Raw genomic sequence first — 18389 nt, 5'->3', positions numbered from 1 at the left:
CAGTGCAGTGCTGCTGAGTACCCCGCAGGGACGAGGTGATGAGAGGGTAAGGCAGCTATGTGCAGTCAGGAGGTTAGACAGAGGGGAAAGGTGGGGAGGGGATGGGGGGTAGCAGAAAAGGAGAGACGTAAAAACACTGGGTGCAAAGGTGGAATGAGGGGTGCATACTGCTGGAATGGGAATAGGGAGGCTGGATTGGTGAGGACAATGAGTACCAAAGATTGAGGCCAGGAAGGTTACGGGAACATAAGATATATTTCAGGGAAAGTTCCCACTGGCACAATTCAGAAATACTGGTGTTGGTGGGAAGAACCCTCATGGCACAGGCTGTGAAGCAGTCATTGAAATGAAGGATGTCATGTTTGGCAGTGTGCTCAGCAACTGGGTGGTCCTCTTGTTTCTTGGTGTTTGTCGGTGACCACTCATGAGGACAGACACCTTGTTGACTGTCATGCCTACATAGAATGCAGCACAGTGGTTGCAGCTTAGCTTGTAGATCACATGACTGGTTTCACAAGAAGCCCTGCCTTTGATGGGAAAGGGGATGTTTGTGACTGAACTGGAGTAGGTGCTGGTGGGAGGATGTATGGGACAGGTCTTGCATCTAGGTCTATTACAGGGGTATGAGTCATGAGGTAAGGGGTTGGGAGCAGGGGCTGTGTAGGGATGGATGAGTATATTATGTAGGTTTGGTGGACGGCAGACTACTACTGTGGGAGGAGTGGGAAGAATAGTAGGCAGGACATTTCTCATTTCAGGGCCTGACGAGAGGTAGTCGAAACCCTGGTGGAGAATGTAATTCAGTTGCTCCAGTCCTGGTTGATACTGAGTTACAAGAGGTATGGTCCTCTGTGGCCAGATGGTGGGCCTTTGGGAGGTGGTGGGAGACTGGAAAGATAAGGTACACAAGATTTGTTTTTGTACAAGGTTGGGAGGATAATTACGGTCTGTGAAGGCTTCAGTGAGACCCTCGATATATTCTGAGAGTGACTGCTTGTCACTGCAGATACGATGGCCACAGTTGGCTAGGCTGTATGGAAGGGGCTTCTTGGTATGGAATGGATGGAAGCTGTTGAAGTAGGGGTATTGCTGGTGGTTAGTAGGTTTGTTATGGATGACGGTACTGATGCAGCCATCAGTGAGTTGGAGGTCAACATCTAGGAAGGTGGCTTGTCGGGTTAAGTAGGACCAGGTGAAGAAAATCGGGGAGAAGTTGTTGAGGTTCTGGAGGAATGGGGATAGGGTGTCCTCACCCTCGATCCAGATAGCAAGGATGTCATCTATGTATCTGAACCAGGTGAGGGGTTTAGGATTGTGAGTGTATAGGAAGGATTTCTCTAGATGGCCTGTGAATAATAATAATAATAATAATATGATGATGATGATGTTTGCTTTGTGGGGCACTCAACTGCGCGGTTATCAGCACCCATACAAATTCCCAAACTTTGCTCAGTCCAATCTCACCACTTTCATGAATGATGATGAAATGGTGAGGACAACACAAACACTCAATCATCTCGAGGCAGGTGAAAATCCCTGACACTGCTGGGAATCGCACCCGGAACCCCGTGCTCGTGAAGCGAGAATGCGACCGTGAGACAACGATCTGCAGACGGCCCATGAATAGGTTGGCATAACATGGTGCCTTGCAGGTGCCCATAGCTGTACCTTGGATTTGTCTGTAGGTAATGCCTTCAAAGGAGATGTAATTGTGTGTGAGTATATAGTTGGTCATTGCGACTTGGAAGTAGGTTGTTGGTTTGGAATACATCAGGCATTGGGAAAGATAGTGTTCAACAGCAGTAAGACCATGGGCATTAGGGATGTTGCGTAAAGGGAGGTGGCATCAATATTGATGAGCAGGGCGCTGTGGGGTAAAGAACAGGAACTGTGGAGTGTCGGTGGAGGAAATGGTTGGTATATTTTATATAGGAGGGTAGGTTAAGGGTAATAGGTTGAAGGTGTTGGTCTACGAGAGCAGAGTTTCTCTCAATGGAGGCACAGCAACCGGCCACAATGGGGCATCCTGGGTGGTTAGGTTTATGGACTGTAAGAAGCATGTAGAGTGTAGGTGTGGGGGAAGTGGTGGAGATGAGCAGAGAGATGGACTCTGGGGAGAAGTGCAGGGATGGGCTTAAGGACTTGAAGAGTGACGGGAGATCCTGCTGGATTTCTGGAATGGGGCCACTGTGGCAGGGTTTGTAGGTGGATGTATGTGACAGCTGACAGAGTCCTTCTGCCAGGTAATCCTTGCGGTTCAAAACAACAGTGGTGGAGCCTTTGTCTCTGCAGGTAGCATTACAAGGTCAGGATCAGTTTTTAGATGGTGGACAGCAGTTCTTTCTGCATATCTAAGGTTAGTTTGCATATTGGGGAATGATGGTGAGGCAAGGTTTGAGGTTAAGAAATTCCGGGAAGTTAAGAGGGGGCGATTTTGGGGGGGGGGGGGGGCAATAGGGATTGATCACAGTTGGATGGAGGAGTGAAATGAGTTAGGCAGGGTTCAACATTGGTCTTTGGTTCAGTCTGATTGGTAGGGCTGGTGGCGAAAAAGTATTTCCACTGTAGGGACTGGGAGAACAAGAGAAGTTCTTTAACAAGTCCTGCATGATAGAATTTGGAAGTAGGGCAAAAGGTGGGGCCTTTGGAAAGGACTGATATTTCTGTGGGGCTATGGCTTCTGGAGGAAAGGTTCATGACAGTGTTTCAGGTATGTTTAGGTTCTGGATTGTGTGTGGTGGTGGGACGGAGTTTTGGAGGGCACAGTAAATGTAGTAGGTCTGCGAGACAGGGTTTGCCAACTATGAGGGGTTCTGGAGGAGGTTTGGAGGTTGTTGTAGAGGTGGTGGACAGTGGTACTCCAAGGTGGGAGTAGGAAGTGAGCAGGCTATAGATCTTTATGAGGTGGTGTTGTGCATGTTGCTCTAGTTCCTGGAGGGCAAGAGTTTCAATGTGTTTATGGGTTCCAGGAATTTGGAATTGCGTAGCAGGAGAATTTTGTGGATGGAGAGAAGGAACTGCAAGAAGGTTTGGGCTTGGTTGACATGGTTTTGCAGAACTACATTGGTGAGGGATAAGGACAGGCAGAATCTGAACAGGTGGAGGTCATTATGGAAGGAGGGGTGGCAGCTGAAGACGGGTAATTTAGTGGTAAGGACATTTTGGGGGATTCCATGAGCCAAGAAACAACACAGGAACAGTATGTGGAACTAGGTTCTGGCTAGGGATAAGAAAACTTTCCTGTGTTGATGCAGATGGAAGGAGCAACAATCCGTGGTGGTTGAAAAAATGGGAAAAATTACTTAAATAATGCATAATTAAAAATTCACAAGAATACACCCAAATACTTGGGAAAAATCATGAGAAGGATGAAACAAATGCAGAAGGGGGAAACAAGTAGTTCAGGGGAAGTAATATCTGGTGAGGGAATCCAAATAGCTCATTTGGTGTAGCAAGTACTCTGATACCTTGGGTCATGCCCCAGAACACGTTCAGCAACTGAGTACTAGGTAAAATGAAGGAGGACAGTTCTTCTACACTCATTCATGTGCTCAGCCAGTTTAGAGGCCACTACATAAAACACTGTACAGTGGACATACATTATTTGTTAAACAGCATGATGCATGGCTTCACAAGTTGCTATGCTACTGATGTTGTACAATTGACCAGTGGTGGGGCTGGAGAAGGTAGTGGTGAGTGGGTAATGGGACAGATTTAGTGGGAATGATTGCAGTGGTAGGAACACTGGGGTGGGAATAATGGCTTGAGGATGTCATAAGGTTTGGCATGTTACAGAGGTTAGGTGGGTAACAGAAAGTGACAATGGGCAGTGTGGGGAGAATATCAGGGAAAAAGCACCTCATTTCAGGACTAGATGGGCAACAAAGGAGAGCTTCTGAATTTTTTGGAAGTTGCAACTGTGTTAGCGTGAGGATGAGAGGAGAATACTGCCCAGGGGATTTGTTTGTGAATAAGTTCTGCGGGATAGTTGCAGGAGAGGAAGACCTGAGAGAGTTTAGTTGTTGAGAGATATGGTGGTGGTGCATATACATTTGCTACGGATGGCTAAGCTGTATGGATGGAAGCATTTGATGTGGAAGGGATGGCAGCTGTCAAATTGTAGCTGTTATTGGTTATGTGGACTGAAGTTTGGATGTGGGTTTTAGTGAGGTGGAAGTCAATGAAGTTGGTTTGGTTCTGGAAAAGGACCATATGAATTGAAGTTGGGAAAAGCAGTTAAGTTGTTGCAGGAACCAAAGGTCTTCTTCTTCACCATGAGTCCTTGGTCTCAAAGATATGATCAATAAATATCCACTAAGTCTGGGAGGGCCAGCTTCTGGGTTTTGAGAAATGCCTCTCCATGTGACACAAGAAAAGGTTGGCATAAGACAGGTTCATCCTGGTTCTGATATTGTTTGTAGCTCTGGTCCTTAAAAGTGGCATAGTTATGGGTAAAGATGAAGCTGGCAAGGGTGACAATAAGTGGGGTTTTAGGAAGAATTTCAGGTGACCATTGAGCAAGGCAATTTCTAGAGCTGAGAGGCCATGTGTAAGTGGGATGTTAATGTAAAATGAGATTACATTGATGGTGACAATGTGAGTTCCAGGTGGAAGAACATGGGAATGGATTTGAGATGTTCCACAAAGTTGTTGGTGCCTTTTACAAGGCATAGGAGGCTCTGTGGGATGGTCAACAAGGTCTTGAGACGCATCCAGTAAGAGCTTTAATGCCAGCTACTATATGATGGCCAGAATGGCTGTATTTATGTAAGATCAGGAGGGATAAGGAGTTCTATGGGAACTGTTGTGAATCCTTACAAGGGGCTTAAAGTTTTCAAGATTTTCTGCAACTCAAGTTGGATGGAGGGAGTGGGATTGTTAAGAACAAATTTGTATTTTTAGATGTCTGAGAGTTTAAAATGTTCCTCTGCTACATACCACCTTGGGTTCAGGATTGTCTATTCCTATATTATTCAAGCCCTTCAATGCAGAGAGGATGACCACCCTGACCGCCCCCCCCCCCCCCACCCCACACACACACATACACACAAACACACAGATATATGTGCCTCCTTAGGCAAGATCACTAAAGCGCTCTTGTGTGGTGGCGCTCAACTTGGAGGTAAGCCAGTTTGAATCCTGGTGGTGTTGTGATGGAAAATTTTCACTGCCAGTATTTTGCTGGCAAGAGGAGGAAAACTATCTTTGTGTCAATGTCCTGAATTAAATTCCAAACCTCTCTGCAGTGTGTCATGAAATGTGAACTTCTGACACTGTTGACAATGCTTTATCTACTGGATGGGGATGTTGAGCTCAGCAGCCACCTTGGTGTTATTTGAGGGGAGCAGACTATGTACCAGCACCAGGTATCACCCTCTCACTTCTCTTCAGGCATAACAACACAAACCAAATGCTACACTGTGCAGGTACTCATTACAGTCATCCACAGAACACTTGAAACTTCATAACAGGCTGGAGGAAGACAATGGCAAACCCCTCCACCAGAACTTTGCCTGAACCTGCTCCCCTACACTCTTTCCCTGGATATGAAACTACATTGACTTTATATATACAGGGTGAACCAAATTCATGCACTCTGATGCCACAGTACAGTTCATTGCATACTAGCAGTACAAAAATGTCGGTAATAAAATTTTGACCCATGTATATTTTCAGTAGAAAATGGATGCCAAAAGAAGGGAATTTATAACACTGTAATAACATACACAACAAGTATTTGCATTCAATACTGTGCAGCTATGCTGCTATTGGTCAGACATGTTAGACATATTCATGAAGAGTAATAATAAGTTAAAAATAAATAACCTATCACAGGACAGAAATAACTAGAAACTTAGGAATATGGTGATGTCAAAGATACATGCTACATTCAGTAACAACAGCACTTGTAACATCAAGGGGTGCAATGCTTGGCAGAAGAGCAAATGTGTGGCAAAATGCATATTTTAAAAGTGGACTGATAAACCAGTTGTACCTTCATTTCTGTGTTAGTATTAAATAATTAGTGAAGTTCGGTGGCAGGAGGAACAAGACTTTTGGTCAGGTGAATACAGGGTTATAAATACAAAATCAAATAGGGGTAATGCAGGAGTAGGTTTAGTAATGAATAAAAAAAATAGGAGTGCAGGTAAGTTACTACAAACAGCATAGTGAACGCATTATTGTGGCCAAAATAGACACGAAGCCCATGCCTACTACAGTAGTACAAGTTTATATGCCAACTAACTCTGCAGATGATGAAGAAATTGATGAAATGTATGATGAGATAAAAGAAATTATTCAACTAGTGAAGAGAGACGAAAAATTAATAGTCATGGGTGACTGCAATTCTGGAGTAGGATAAGGGAGAGAAGGAAACATAGTAGGTGAATATGGATTGGGGGTAAGAAATGAAGGAGGAAGCCATCTGGTAGAATTTTGCACAGAGCATAACTTAATCATAGCTAACACTTGGTTCAAGAATCATAAAATAAGGTTGTATACATGGAAGAATCCTGGAGATACTAGAAGATATCAGATAGATTATGCAATGGTAAGAGAGAGATTTAGGAACCAGGTTTTAAATTGTAAGACATTTCCAGGGGCAGATGTGGACTCTGACCACAATCTATTGGTTATGAACTGTAGATTAAAACTGAAGAAACTGCAAAAAGGTGGGAATTTAAGGAGATGGGACCTGGATAAACTGACTAAACCAGAGGTTGTACAAAGTTTCAGGGAGAGCATAAGGGAACAATTGACAGGAATGGGGGAAAGACATACAGTAGAAGAAGAATGGGTAGCTCTGAGGGGTGAAGTAGTGAAGGCAGCAGAGGATCAAGTAGGTAAAAAGACGAGGGCTAGTAGAAAACCTTGGGTAACAGAAGAAATATTGAATTTAATTGATGAAAGGAGAAAATATAAAAACGCAGTAAATGAAGCAGGCAAAAAGGAATGCAAACGTCTCAAAAATGAGATCAACAGGAAGTGCAAAATGGTTAAGGAGGGATGGTTAGAGGACAAATGTAAGGATGTAGAGGCTTATCTCACTTGGGGCAACATAGATACTGCCTACAGGAAAATTAAAGAGACCTTTGGAGAAAAGAGAGCCACTTGTATGAATATCAAGAGCTGAGATGGAAACCCAGTTCTAAGCAAAGAAGGGAAAGCAGAAAGGTGGAAGGATTATATAGAGGGTCTATACAAGAGGGATGTACTTGAGGACAACAATATGGAAATGGAAGAGGATGTAGATGAAGATGAAATGGGAGATACGACACTGCGTGAAGAGTTTGACAGAGCATGAAAGACCTGAGTCGAAACAAGGGTCCGGGAGTAGACAACATTCCATTGGAACTACTGACGGCCTTGGGAGAGCCAGTCCTGACAAAACTCTACCATCTGGTGAGCAAGATGTATGAGACAGGCGAAATCCCCTCAGACTTCAAGAAGAATATAATATCCAATTACAAAGAAAGCAGGTGTTGACTGATGTGAAAATTACTGAACTATCAGTTTAATAAGTCACAGCTGCAAAATACTAACACATATCCTTACAGATGAATGGAAAAACTGGTAGAAGTCGACCTCAGGGAAGATCAGTTTGGATTCCGCAGCAATGTTGGAACACGTGAGGCAATACTGACCCTACAACTTACTTTAGAAAATAGATTAAGGAAAGGTAAACCTACATTTCTAGTATATGTAGACTTAGAGAAAGCATTTGACAGTGTTGACTGGAATACTCTCTTTCAAATTCTAAAGGTGGCAGGGGTAAAATACAGGGAGCAAAAGGCTATTTACAATTTGTAAAGAAACCAGATGGCAGTTATAAGTGTCGAGGGGCATGAAAGGGAAGCAGTGGTTGGGAAGGGAGTGAGACAGGGTTGTAGCTTCTCCCTGATGTTATTCAACCTGTATATTGAGCAAGCAGTAAAGGAAACAAAAGAAAAATTCAGAGTAGGAATTAAAATCCATGGAGAAGAAATAAATACTTTGAGGTTTGCCGATGACATTGTAATTGTCAGATACAGAAAAGGACTTGGAAGAGCAGTTGAACGGAATGGACAGTGTCTTGAAAGGAGGATATAAAATGAACACCAACAAAAGCAAAACGAGGATAATGGAATGTAGTCGAATTAAGTCGGGTGATGCTGAGGGAATTAGATTAGGAAATGAGACACTTAAAGTAGTAAAGGAGTTTTGCTATTTGTGGAGCAAAATAACTGATAATGGTTGAAGTAGAGAGGATATAAAATGTAGACCGGCAATGGCAAGGAAAGCATTTCTGAAGAAGAGAAATTTGTTAACATTGAGTATAGATTTAAGTGTCAGGAAGTCATTTCTGAAAGTATTTGTATGTAGTGTAGCCATGTATGGAAGTGAAACATGGATGATAAATAGTTTGGACAAGAAGAGAATAGAAGCTTTCGAAATGTGGTGCTACAGAAGAATGCTGAAGATTAGATGGGTAGATCACATAACTAATGAGGAGGTATTGAATAGAATTGGGGAGAAAAGGAGTTTGTGGCACAACTTGACAAGAAGAAGGGACCGGTTGGTAGGACATGTTCTGAGGCATCAAGGGATCACCAATTCAGCATTGGAGGGCAGCGTAGAGGGTAAAAATCGTAGGGGGAGGCCAAGAGATGAATACACTAAGTAGATTCAGAAGGATGTAGGTTGCAGTAAGCACTAGGAGATGAAGTAGCTTGCACAGGATAGAGTAGCATGGAGAACTGCATCAAACTAGTCTCAGGACTGAAGGCCACAACAACAACAACATTAAATAATCACATGTGTTTGTATAAGATCTGTTGTAATTGCTGTATAATGAGTAAGAAGCCAGATACCATATCACACAGTCTAACATAAGGCAATAAAAAAATTTACAACTAGACCCAAGTCAAACTCTCAAAATTGAGTATTCTAACACAAAACTCTATTCATAGCATTAACTGTAATCACATGTATGGCATAGCATTAACTGTAATCACATGTATGGCAAGTGACTGTTTCAGTATTTCCAAATTGCCTTTCTTTGATATCCATTCTCTACCCAAAACATGCACAAAATTTTGGCACAGGCATTTTTAATTTGCAAGAAACCACAATGTGGTACCTGAGCACATAAATTTTGCTTCACCTTGTATGTAATATAGATTTCTTTAATATCATAGTCACTGAAGAGTTCTGAGCGTACTATTTTGCATGTCTCATATTTAATTCCTCTTAGGAGCTCTGAGAGAGGTCCAAATGTGGGATAACAAGACTTCTGTTGTTACAGCGTTACACACTGAGTGAACATGCACTGTCGAGGAGAACAGTCACATTCACACGCAACATCTTGTTGTTTCTTGTAAATGTCTTTCTCTCTAGCATTCTTAAGCAACTAGGGATAATATCAAGCATTAATTCCTCCTAGGAGCTCCCAGAGAGGAGAGTTACTGTTATAGCCAGAATGAAAATAAATTGTAAATTTTGTATGAATTGCAGTCACTGAAGTTACAGCATGATGCCAAAAATTCTTAAAATTCTACAACCAGAGTAGCATGAATAACAATAATTAATGTAGCATAAAAAATGTTCTGCTACAGATTTTGTCAATATATATTCTTTGATTTACTCAAATTCTGAAAAGTTTTTTCTCTTGCTGGTACTCAAATAACATACTGTGAATATTAATGTGTGAAAACTGACTGACAAAAAGAATATATTGTAGTATTATTAAGTAATAGAAAAGGATGGCATAAATAGATAAGAATATTGGACGTCTAATAAAATAACAATATATCAAACCTTTTTAAGAAATGAAGACAAAACAGGACAGCAAAAATATACAAAGAAGAGTCAAGAAAAGATATGCCTTTATAAATCTTAAGATGTTAATATCAGGAAGATAAAAATATATCACCAAAGTACCAATGGTCATGAAATATTGGGATTCCCACTTGATAATGATGAAAATGACACAACCACTGCATCATTTGAACATGTATACCTCTCATACTTAAGTTGCTGAAGTAGTAGTAGTAGTAGTAGTAGTAGTAAATCTATTATATCAGTGTCTAATGGTCAATTAATATGACTATAGAAAATCCTGAGCTCTGGGTGGTATGGAGACAATGAATAAAGAAAATGTTTAATCATCTAATATACAGGGTGTTACAAAAAGGTACGGCCAAACTTTCAGGAAACATTCCTCACACACAAATAAAGAAAATATGTTATGTGGACATGTGTCCGGAAACGCTTAATTTCCATGTTAGAGCTCATTTTAGTTTCGTCCACCTACGCTCAATGGAGCACGTTATCATGATTTCATATGGGATACTCTACCTGTGCTGCTAGAACATGTGCCTTTACAAGTACGACACAACATGTGGTTCATGCACGATGGAGCTCCTGCACATTTCAGTCGAAGTGTTCGTACGCTTCTCAACAACAGATTCAGTGACCGATGGATTGGTAGAGGCGGGCCAGTTCCATGGCCTCCACGCTCTCCTGACCTCAACCCTCTTGACTTTCATTTATGGTTGCATTTGAAAGCTCTAGTCTACGCACCTCTGGTACCAAATGTAGGGACTCTTCGTGCTCGTATTGTGGACGGCTGTGATACAATACGCCATTCTCCAGGGCTGCATCAGGGATTCCATGCGACGGAGGGTGGATGCATGTATCTTCGCTAACGGAGGACATTTTGAACATTTCCTGTAACAAAGTGTTTGAATTCACGCTGGCACGTTCTGTTGCTGTGTGTTTCCATTCCATGATTAATGTGATTTGAAGAGAAGTAATAAAATGAGCTCTAACATGGAAAGTAAGCGTTTCCGGGCACATGTCCACATAACATATTCTTTCTTTGTGTGTGAGGAATGTTTCCTGAAAGTTTGACCGGACCTTTTTGTAACACCCTGTAGATGAACTGTTAAGCAGTACACAACAGCCACATACATAAGTAGCTGATCATTGTACCACACTGTGTGTGTGTATGTGTGTGTGTGTGTGTGTGTGTGTGTGTGTGTGTGTGTGTGTGTGAGAGAGAGAGAGAGAGAGAGAGAGAGAGAGACAGAGAGGAGAGAGAGGGAGGGAGGGGGAGGGGAGTGAGAGAGAGGCTTCCTATTTACCAAGGAGGATAAAGTGCACACTATATGCAACACTAAACTTCATGTTTTTCTGTCGTCAACTGGTACTATACCACAGATAAAAATACTTAACCGCTTTTATACTGTCTCTTCCCAGTCTTGCCATCTTTTGCCTTACAGCTGCACATATTTCCATTAGCCTTTCTTCATCCTCTTCATCTTTTCGCAGTTTCTCTTTCACTTGCCTATCTTGTTCTAAAGCATCTTTATAAAACTTTCTAGTGTCATTCTTCCTCTTGAGAACCTGTAACAAGTTCACTTTTATCAGTCTGTCAATATTACATATCATTTATAGCAAATGGGAAATGTACGAACATCTAGTGTCAGTATACACATGTGAAAAGTTTAATATGCAAGAAATTACAATTGCATGTGCTCAAATGTGCATGACATCACTTGAACTGTCTATGTAAACAATTTAAATATATAAAAAGCAAATCTTGAAGTACCTGGTATTAACTGTCTTGCATAAGAGCCAGTACTATTACACCACAATGAATTTTGTTGTTTCTTGATGGGATCTATTTATTTATTTAGTATCCAATAGATCACACATGTGATACAGGATTTGTCATTTGATTACATGTAACACATAACAACACACATACACATAATAAATGGACAAACATATACAAACAAAAAACAAATTACATACACATAGTACATAAGTAGTGTACAAGAACTTATTACACAAAAACAAAAGTACGTGCTCATGATAATCACTTATAGATCATGAACTACGCCTTATACACAAAATGTATTACGGATATTTAACAGATTTTTCATAAGTACCATAATTATGAAGTTGAAAACATAATTAAATTAGTTTGAATTTTTAAAAAATAAGTACAGGGTTCAATCCACAGTCTGAGACAGGTATTCATTTACACTGTAGTAGCATTTTTCCATCAAGTATTTTTTTACTTCCCACTTGAAATTATTTTTGCCTTTCAATTCTTTAATTTGAGATGGAAGTGCATTTAAAAGCTTTATTCCTAAGTGGCTAACATGTTTCTGACTTCTAGTTTTTGCTACATAGGGAATGTGGAAGTCTTTACAATGCCTTGCATTGTGATCATGGTAGCTTGAGTTGGTTTGAAGATCGCAGTTATTTTTACTGATCATTTCCAGGCATTTAAAAATATATATCGATGGTATTGCCAGTATCTTTAGTTGTCTGAATAAGGGTCTGCAGTGAGTTTGTGGTGGGCTGTGTATCATGATATGAATAGCTCTTTTTTGCATAATAAAAATGTCATTTAGTCTTGACCTGGTTTTTCCCCAAAAACTTATGCCATAGCTTGCAACTGATTGGAAAAAAACTAAAGTACACCACTCTAATACATTCTTTGCTACATACCTTGGATATTATTCTTAAGGCAAAACATGCTGAGCTAAGTTTCTGAGTAAGATATACACTGTGTTCATTCCAGTTTAAATCTTGGTCAATTCGCATTCCCATAAACTTTGTGGTGCACACTTTTTCTATTTGTTTGCTATCCAGCATAAGGCACACATTTTCCCCTTGACACTTGCTTCCATACAGTATAAAATTTGTTTTCCTTGTATTTGATGTCAGCTTATTTGAATAAAGCCATGACTGTATGTATGAGAGCATTTTCTCTGCTGCAGTATACAATGATTCTTTTATATCACTAATTATGATACTCGTGTCATCTGCAAATAGTAGAATTTTGGCTGAGCTGTCCGGAGCCTGTATATCATTGATATAAATTAGAAATAACGATGGGTCCAGAATGCTGCCCTGTGGAACACCTATTTCAATTTGTTTTGGTTCAGATATGAGCTTAAAATTGTGAAGATTGTTGGATGACCTCAGCTCAACAACTTGTGACCTGTTTTGCAGATAAGATTCAAACCTTCATGCTTTCCCGGCGATCTGTTGACATATTGGATATTCGGGAATCCAGCCGGATGTTCGCGTCGTTCTCTACCTGAGACTCAGGTAGCACCTGAAGAAGACAGCGAGGAACGCTGTTGAAATATCGTGCGAGAACAACGCGAACATCCGGCTGGATTCCCGAATATCCAAGATGTCAAGATTCAAACCATTTTTTAACAGTACCCCTGATGCCTATTGCTTCAAGTTTCCCTAGTAATATTACATGGTTCACAGTATCGAAGGCTTTGGATAAATCCAGATTAATTCCAACAACCTGTTTATTTGACTCCAAAATTCTTACTATTTCTGTTGCGTAGTCCAATATGGCTGTTTCTGTACTGTGCCCTGCTCAAAAACCATGTTGACTGTTATTTATTAGTTTATGTTTTTCTAGATATTTTGTAGCCCTGATTTTCATTAATTCCTCAAGTATTTTGGAGAAGGCTGGGAGGAGAGATATAGGTCAATAATTTTTCTATTTTATGTCTGTCACCACTTTTGTATAGAGGTATCACTTTAGAGATTTTAAGTTTATCCAGAAATATCCCTTCACTAAGGGACAAGTTTGCTATGTGCACTATAGGTTTTACAACACATGGAGCAATTTTCTTAATTATTGATACACGTACATCATCCAACCCAGAGGACATTTTGGATTTCAAGCATTTAATGCCTTTTAAAACTTCATGCTCATCTGCTGGGATTGCCATCATGCTGGTATTTACCATTGGAGTCATCACTGTTGGTTGTTGCTTACATTTATTACTTAAAGTAAGGGGAATATTTACAAAATAATTGTTTACATAGTTTGCCATGGCATCTTTCTCTATGGGGAAACATGTGGGGGAACATGTTGAAGCTTTTTAGTATGACTAAAAATTTGTTTTTTACTAAACTCTGGACCAATAGATTAATATTAAAGTCACCACAAAGAATTATGGTAGAGTTCTCATTTGAGAAAATGTTGAGCATTTCTTCCAAATTCTTAAGAAAGACTTCAGCATCTCCAGATGGTGATCTGTAAATTGCCGCACCAATTATTTTCTTCTTTAAACTATATAACTGAATGGCTACTGCTTCTACAGAACTCAGTCAAAAATGGTAGCCTTTGCACAGTGCTGGTGATTACGTCATGGTTGCATCATTCTTGAGAGCAATCTCCAATGTCAAATACAACCAGCTGGCCGTGTAGCGTTCAGATTGCCTAGCTGAGCACACACATTACTGCCTTCTTTTATTTTCTTTTTAGAACAACTTTGTTAAATAGATTAATTCAGATTGAGAAGTGGTTCCACGAATACATGTGTACCAACTTTGTAGAGAGGGATCAAAGGAGAGAAGAGGCATGGGGGGAGAGGGGAGCAAGGGAGGGGGGGGGGGCAGAAGTGAACCTGTATGTGTACTGAAGTACATGCTCAGTTCTGTGTTCAGAAGGCACAGATCTCCTAATAGCATGATGCTCTTGGTAGCTTGATCCCAGTGTCATGTTACTGTAGAGTTTCATTGCATGTCGCATACATTAAATTCTGACATAGGGAAAATGGGCAGGGAGATCTGTACGGTAAGGTTTAGGAGAGTCTAGTGGTCTCAAGCGTTATTGGAGAGCGGTATGTGATACATATTATTACCTTGTTCATCATCTGCACTAGAGCAGCTTGTATGTTGGTGCTGAGGGAGAGATGTGTACTGGTATGTGTCATTTATAAAAGTGGCTCTCTCACTTCTGAGGCTCTCTTTTCTGTGACAGCTATAGCCCCTTACTATCAGAGCATCAGCCTATTTAAAATCAGTTGTTTGTACCCAAAGGTAAGGGGTCTTAACTCAGATAAGAGTATTATTTCCTCCATGAGTCCAAAAATTATTAATTAAATGTTCCACTGCAGTAACAGACCCATTTTCACAATGATGTTGTTCTTTGCTTTTTAGCTTCTTTCAAGTTGGTGAGCCTATGTTGGTTGGGTTTTTAATGAGAAGCTTTTGTTACCTCTTAGGTACTTCAATTTCTAAAGCATAATTCGTCATGTTGGAAGGAACTAGTTTCTTCGGCAGACACTCATTCATTGGGCATTGTAGTACTGACAATGCGAAGTTTTGGATTTGAATGCATGTGTGTTTTCATGTCATCAGTGAGCTGCTGAAGCCATGTGGAGGCAGTCAGAATGTTGAGAAACGACAAAAGTGGAACACAGAAAAGACTAAAGTGCCTCAACTGGTTAAAGTTAACCATCACATGCTAATTTTGAGAAACAGTAATTGTCCTATAAAATCTTTCACCTAATTTTCCATTATGTTCACAATAATAATAATAATAGTAATAATAACTTTATTCAATATCACATGATGCAAAAATCATTTATCTGAATTTGTCAGTTCACCACAAACGATTTTTTTTTAACAGAATTACATTTTACAACATACTGTAATGTGGCAAGTTCTCATTCAGTTGTCATGTCCCATATATCCCATAAAGAAGGAGAACATCCAGGAATGTGGATTGAGTCAAAGTATACATTAACACGAAACAAAGACATCATCATAGAAACTTAATTTGTATACTATCTTACAGTGCCCAATGCTATTCACAATTATGCTAACTAGATTTAATCAAGTAAATCAGTAAAAAATGTGCCATTCTGAAAAAAGCCGTTGCCCCCTAAGCTGTACTTTAGAGCTGTTGTTTATTTGCTATTATTAGTTTAACCAATAAACCTCAGATATTTTAGGGAATTGAACTCCCATGGATAAAAAAGCTTCAGACTTGTGATTAATTTACAAATTAACTAATTTGTTAAATATCTGACATTAAACATTTAAGTGATAGGAAGTTTAAAAAAGGTTTGCAATTATGTTTAAAGTTTGTTGGAAGTTGCCATGTGGCCTCATTATCAACACTGGATGAGTGTAGGCCATGTAATTGGTACTCCGTTTTAAGCAGAAGCTAATTTTTCACAAATCACAGCGTTCATGACATCATACCTCCTGAACTATGTATCATAAAATGAAGTAATTTGACAAATACATTCAATAGTATAAATGGCTAAGGTCTTCAAAAGTGCTGTGAATAGAGTTAGTAATGCAGGAGGAATGAATTAAAATGTCATGACTATGTGATAATTTTCCTGCATGAACAGTGAACATATAGCAAGCAATAAACTTTTTCTTTTAATAATTTTGTGGGGGAATCAATAAGAAAAGTTTTGAAAAGATTGGACATTATGTGTAAAGTTTCTTGCAAGTTCCTAAGTGCTCTCATCCTCAAATACTTGATGAACATAGAAAGGGTATTTGTGCATGGTCAGTTACGCTGCATCAAAAAATATGCACAATTTCTAACTGTAACTTTCCTTACTGTGTAAAATCCTTAACATAAAATGACATCTATTAATTAGTATATTATGACAGCATTTTAAATATGGTCAATAATCATATGAAATATTGAATATCAAATTTTGTCGTCCCTGGAAACTGTTACAAAGGCAACGAGCAACTGGGACTCTGCAAAACGAACCATGAGCCATGAATTGGGTTAGGCATTTAGTAATATAGATATTTACTTGTTTATAATGCTATTTTTGAAATAAAATATTTTCTCCATAAATACTATTTACACCAAATTATTACTTATCATATAACTTTATAACACATATTGTTACGTGCCATGCAGTTACTGAGACCTTTCAGTGCTTGAATATAAATATTGTTGTGCTGTAGTTAACACACATGGCGCAGCTAACAAGGGAACCTCCCCATCGAACCCCCCTCACATTTAGTTATAAGTTGGCACAGTGGATAGGCCTTGAAAAACTGAACACAGATCGATCGAGAAAACACGAAGAAGTTGCGTGGAACTATGAAAAAAATAAGTGAAATATGCAAACTGAGTAGTCCATGCCAGAGATATACAACATCAAGGAGACAGTAGCTCAGTAGCGCCGTGGCTGGTGGTTAGCGTGAGCAGCTGTGGAACGAGAGGTACTTGGTTCAAGTCTTCCCTCGAGTGAAAATTTTAATTTTTTATTTTCGCAAAGTTATGATCTGTCCATTCGTTCATTGACGTCTCTGTTCACTGTAATAAGTTTAGTGTCTATGTTTTGCGACCGCACCGCAAAACCGTGCGATTAGTAGACGAAAGGACGTGCCTCTCTAATGGGAACCGAAAACATTTGATCGCAAGGTCATAGGTCAATCGATTCCTCCACAGGAAAACACGTCTGATATATTCTATACGACACATGACAGGAATATGTTGTCGACCCACCTAACTTGTAAACTTGGCGAATGGGTAAAAAGATTCTTCTACCTTGCCCAATTTAGGTTTTCTTGTGGATGTGATAATCACTCCCAAAAAAGTGATGAAATCACAAGAGTTTGTCTCGTAAACTGCAACAAATGAATGCAACAGTTTCACACTCGCACAGTTTTCCCTGTGCTCTGTCAAAACATATGTTTTTAACGTTTTCAAATTTTTCCATGTGTACACCGTCAAATCCTGCATATGTCCAAGCAAATCTGAACATGTCCTGGAACTGTGGAGAGCGAAGTTGATTGTGTGTGTGTGCCTGAACTTTGATAATTGCCTGAAAATAAAAAATTAAAATTTTCACTCGAGGGAAGACTTGAACCAAGGACCTCTCGTTCCAAAGCTGCTCACGTTAACCACAGGACCACAGCATTACTGTGCTGACACTGTCCTTAATGTTGCCTATCTTGCGCATGGACTACTCAGTTTGTATATTTTGCTTTTTTTTTCATTGTTCCACACAACTTCTTCCTGTTTCTTCGATTGATCTGTGTTCAGTTTCTCAAGGCCTATCCACTGTACCAACTTATAACTAAATCTGAGGGGGGTGCGATGGGGAGGTTCCCTTGTAAGTACAACTGAGACACCACCCATGGCTAATGTAAGAGACAATGGAAGCAGATCACTTCGGGCTGGCCAGTCGGCGTTATGTAAGGGACTATCCACTAATAGAACAAGTACTTTCATCACACCATCGAGGCAGTTACCACATACTATGACCAAGCAGAGGGATCAGAGGCAGAATAAAATAGGTGCAGCAGGAAGACAGACAGCTGTACTGTGGGTGACCTGATTTCTTTACACCTGACCTGTGGCTGTGTTGTGGCCTACATGATAAGAACTCATTTCTAGAGAAAGTCTTTGTAATCTACCAGCCACCAGCTCTGACAGGGGTTCTATGATAGTCAATGAGTCTAGACGGATCAACAAGTCACCACTTCCAGACTCCACTGCTGCTAGCTGCAACCCTGCTTTTCGTGCTGAGTCTAAGGTTGTCAATTTAGTACCCTCCAGCCACCTGTGGGCTTCAGGTGTTGCTGGA

The 18389-nt window shown here is 40.2% G+C and overlaps 1 protein-coding gene across 1 annotated transcript in view; it reads right to left on the bottom strand.

The window, feature by feature from the left end:
- The window catches only part of LOC124594370 (trichohyalin), a 157076-nt gene that overhangs the window by 100899 nt on the left and 37788 nt on the right, over positions 1 to 18389 (bottom strand). Inside the window, exon 4 of the mRNA XM_047132738.1 lies at positions 11218 to 11388. Within this exon, the coding sequence (XP_046988694.1) occupies positions 11218 to 11388 (171 nt within the window). The remainder of the gene's footprint in view (positions 1 to 11217; positions 11389 to 18389) is intronic.

Source organism: Schistocerca americana, chromosome 2 (genome assembly GCF_021461395.2).
Source record: "Schistocerca americana isolate TAMUIC-IGC-003095 chromosome 2, iqSchAmer2.1, whole genome shotgun sequence".
Lineage (NCBI taxonomy): Eukaryota > Metazoa > Arthropoda > Insecta > Orthoptera > Acrididae > Schistocerca > Schistocerca americana.
The sequence above is the reverse complement of the archived record's forward strand: the minus strand, read 5'-3'. Positions and strand labels throughout refer to the sequence as shown.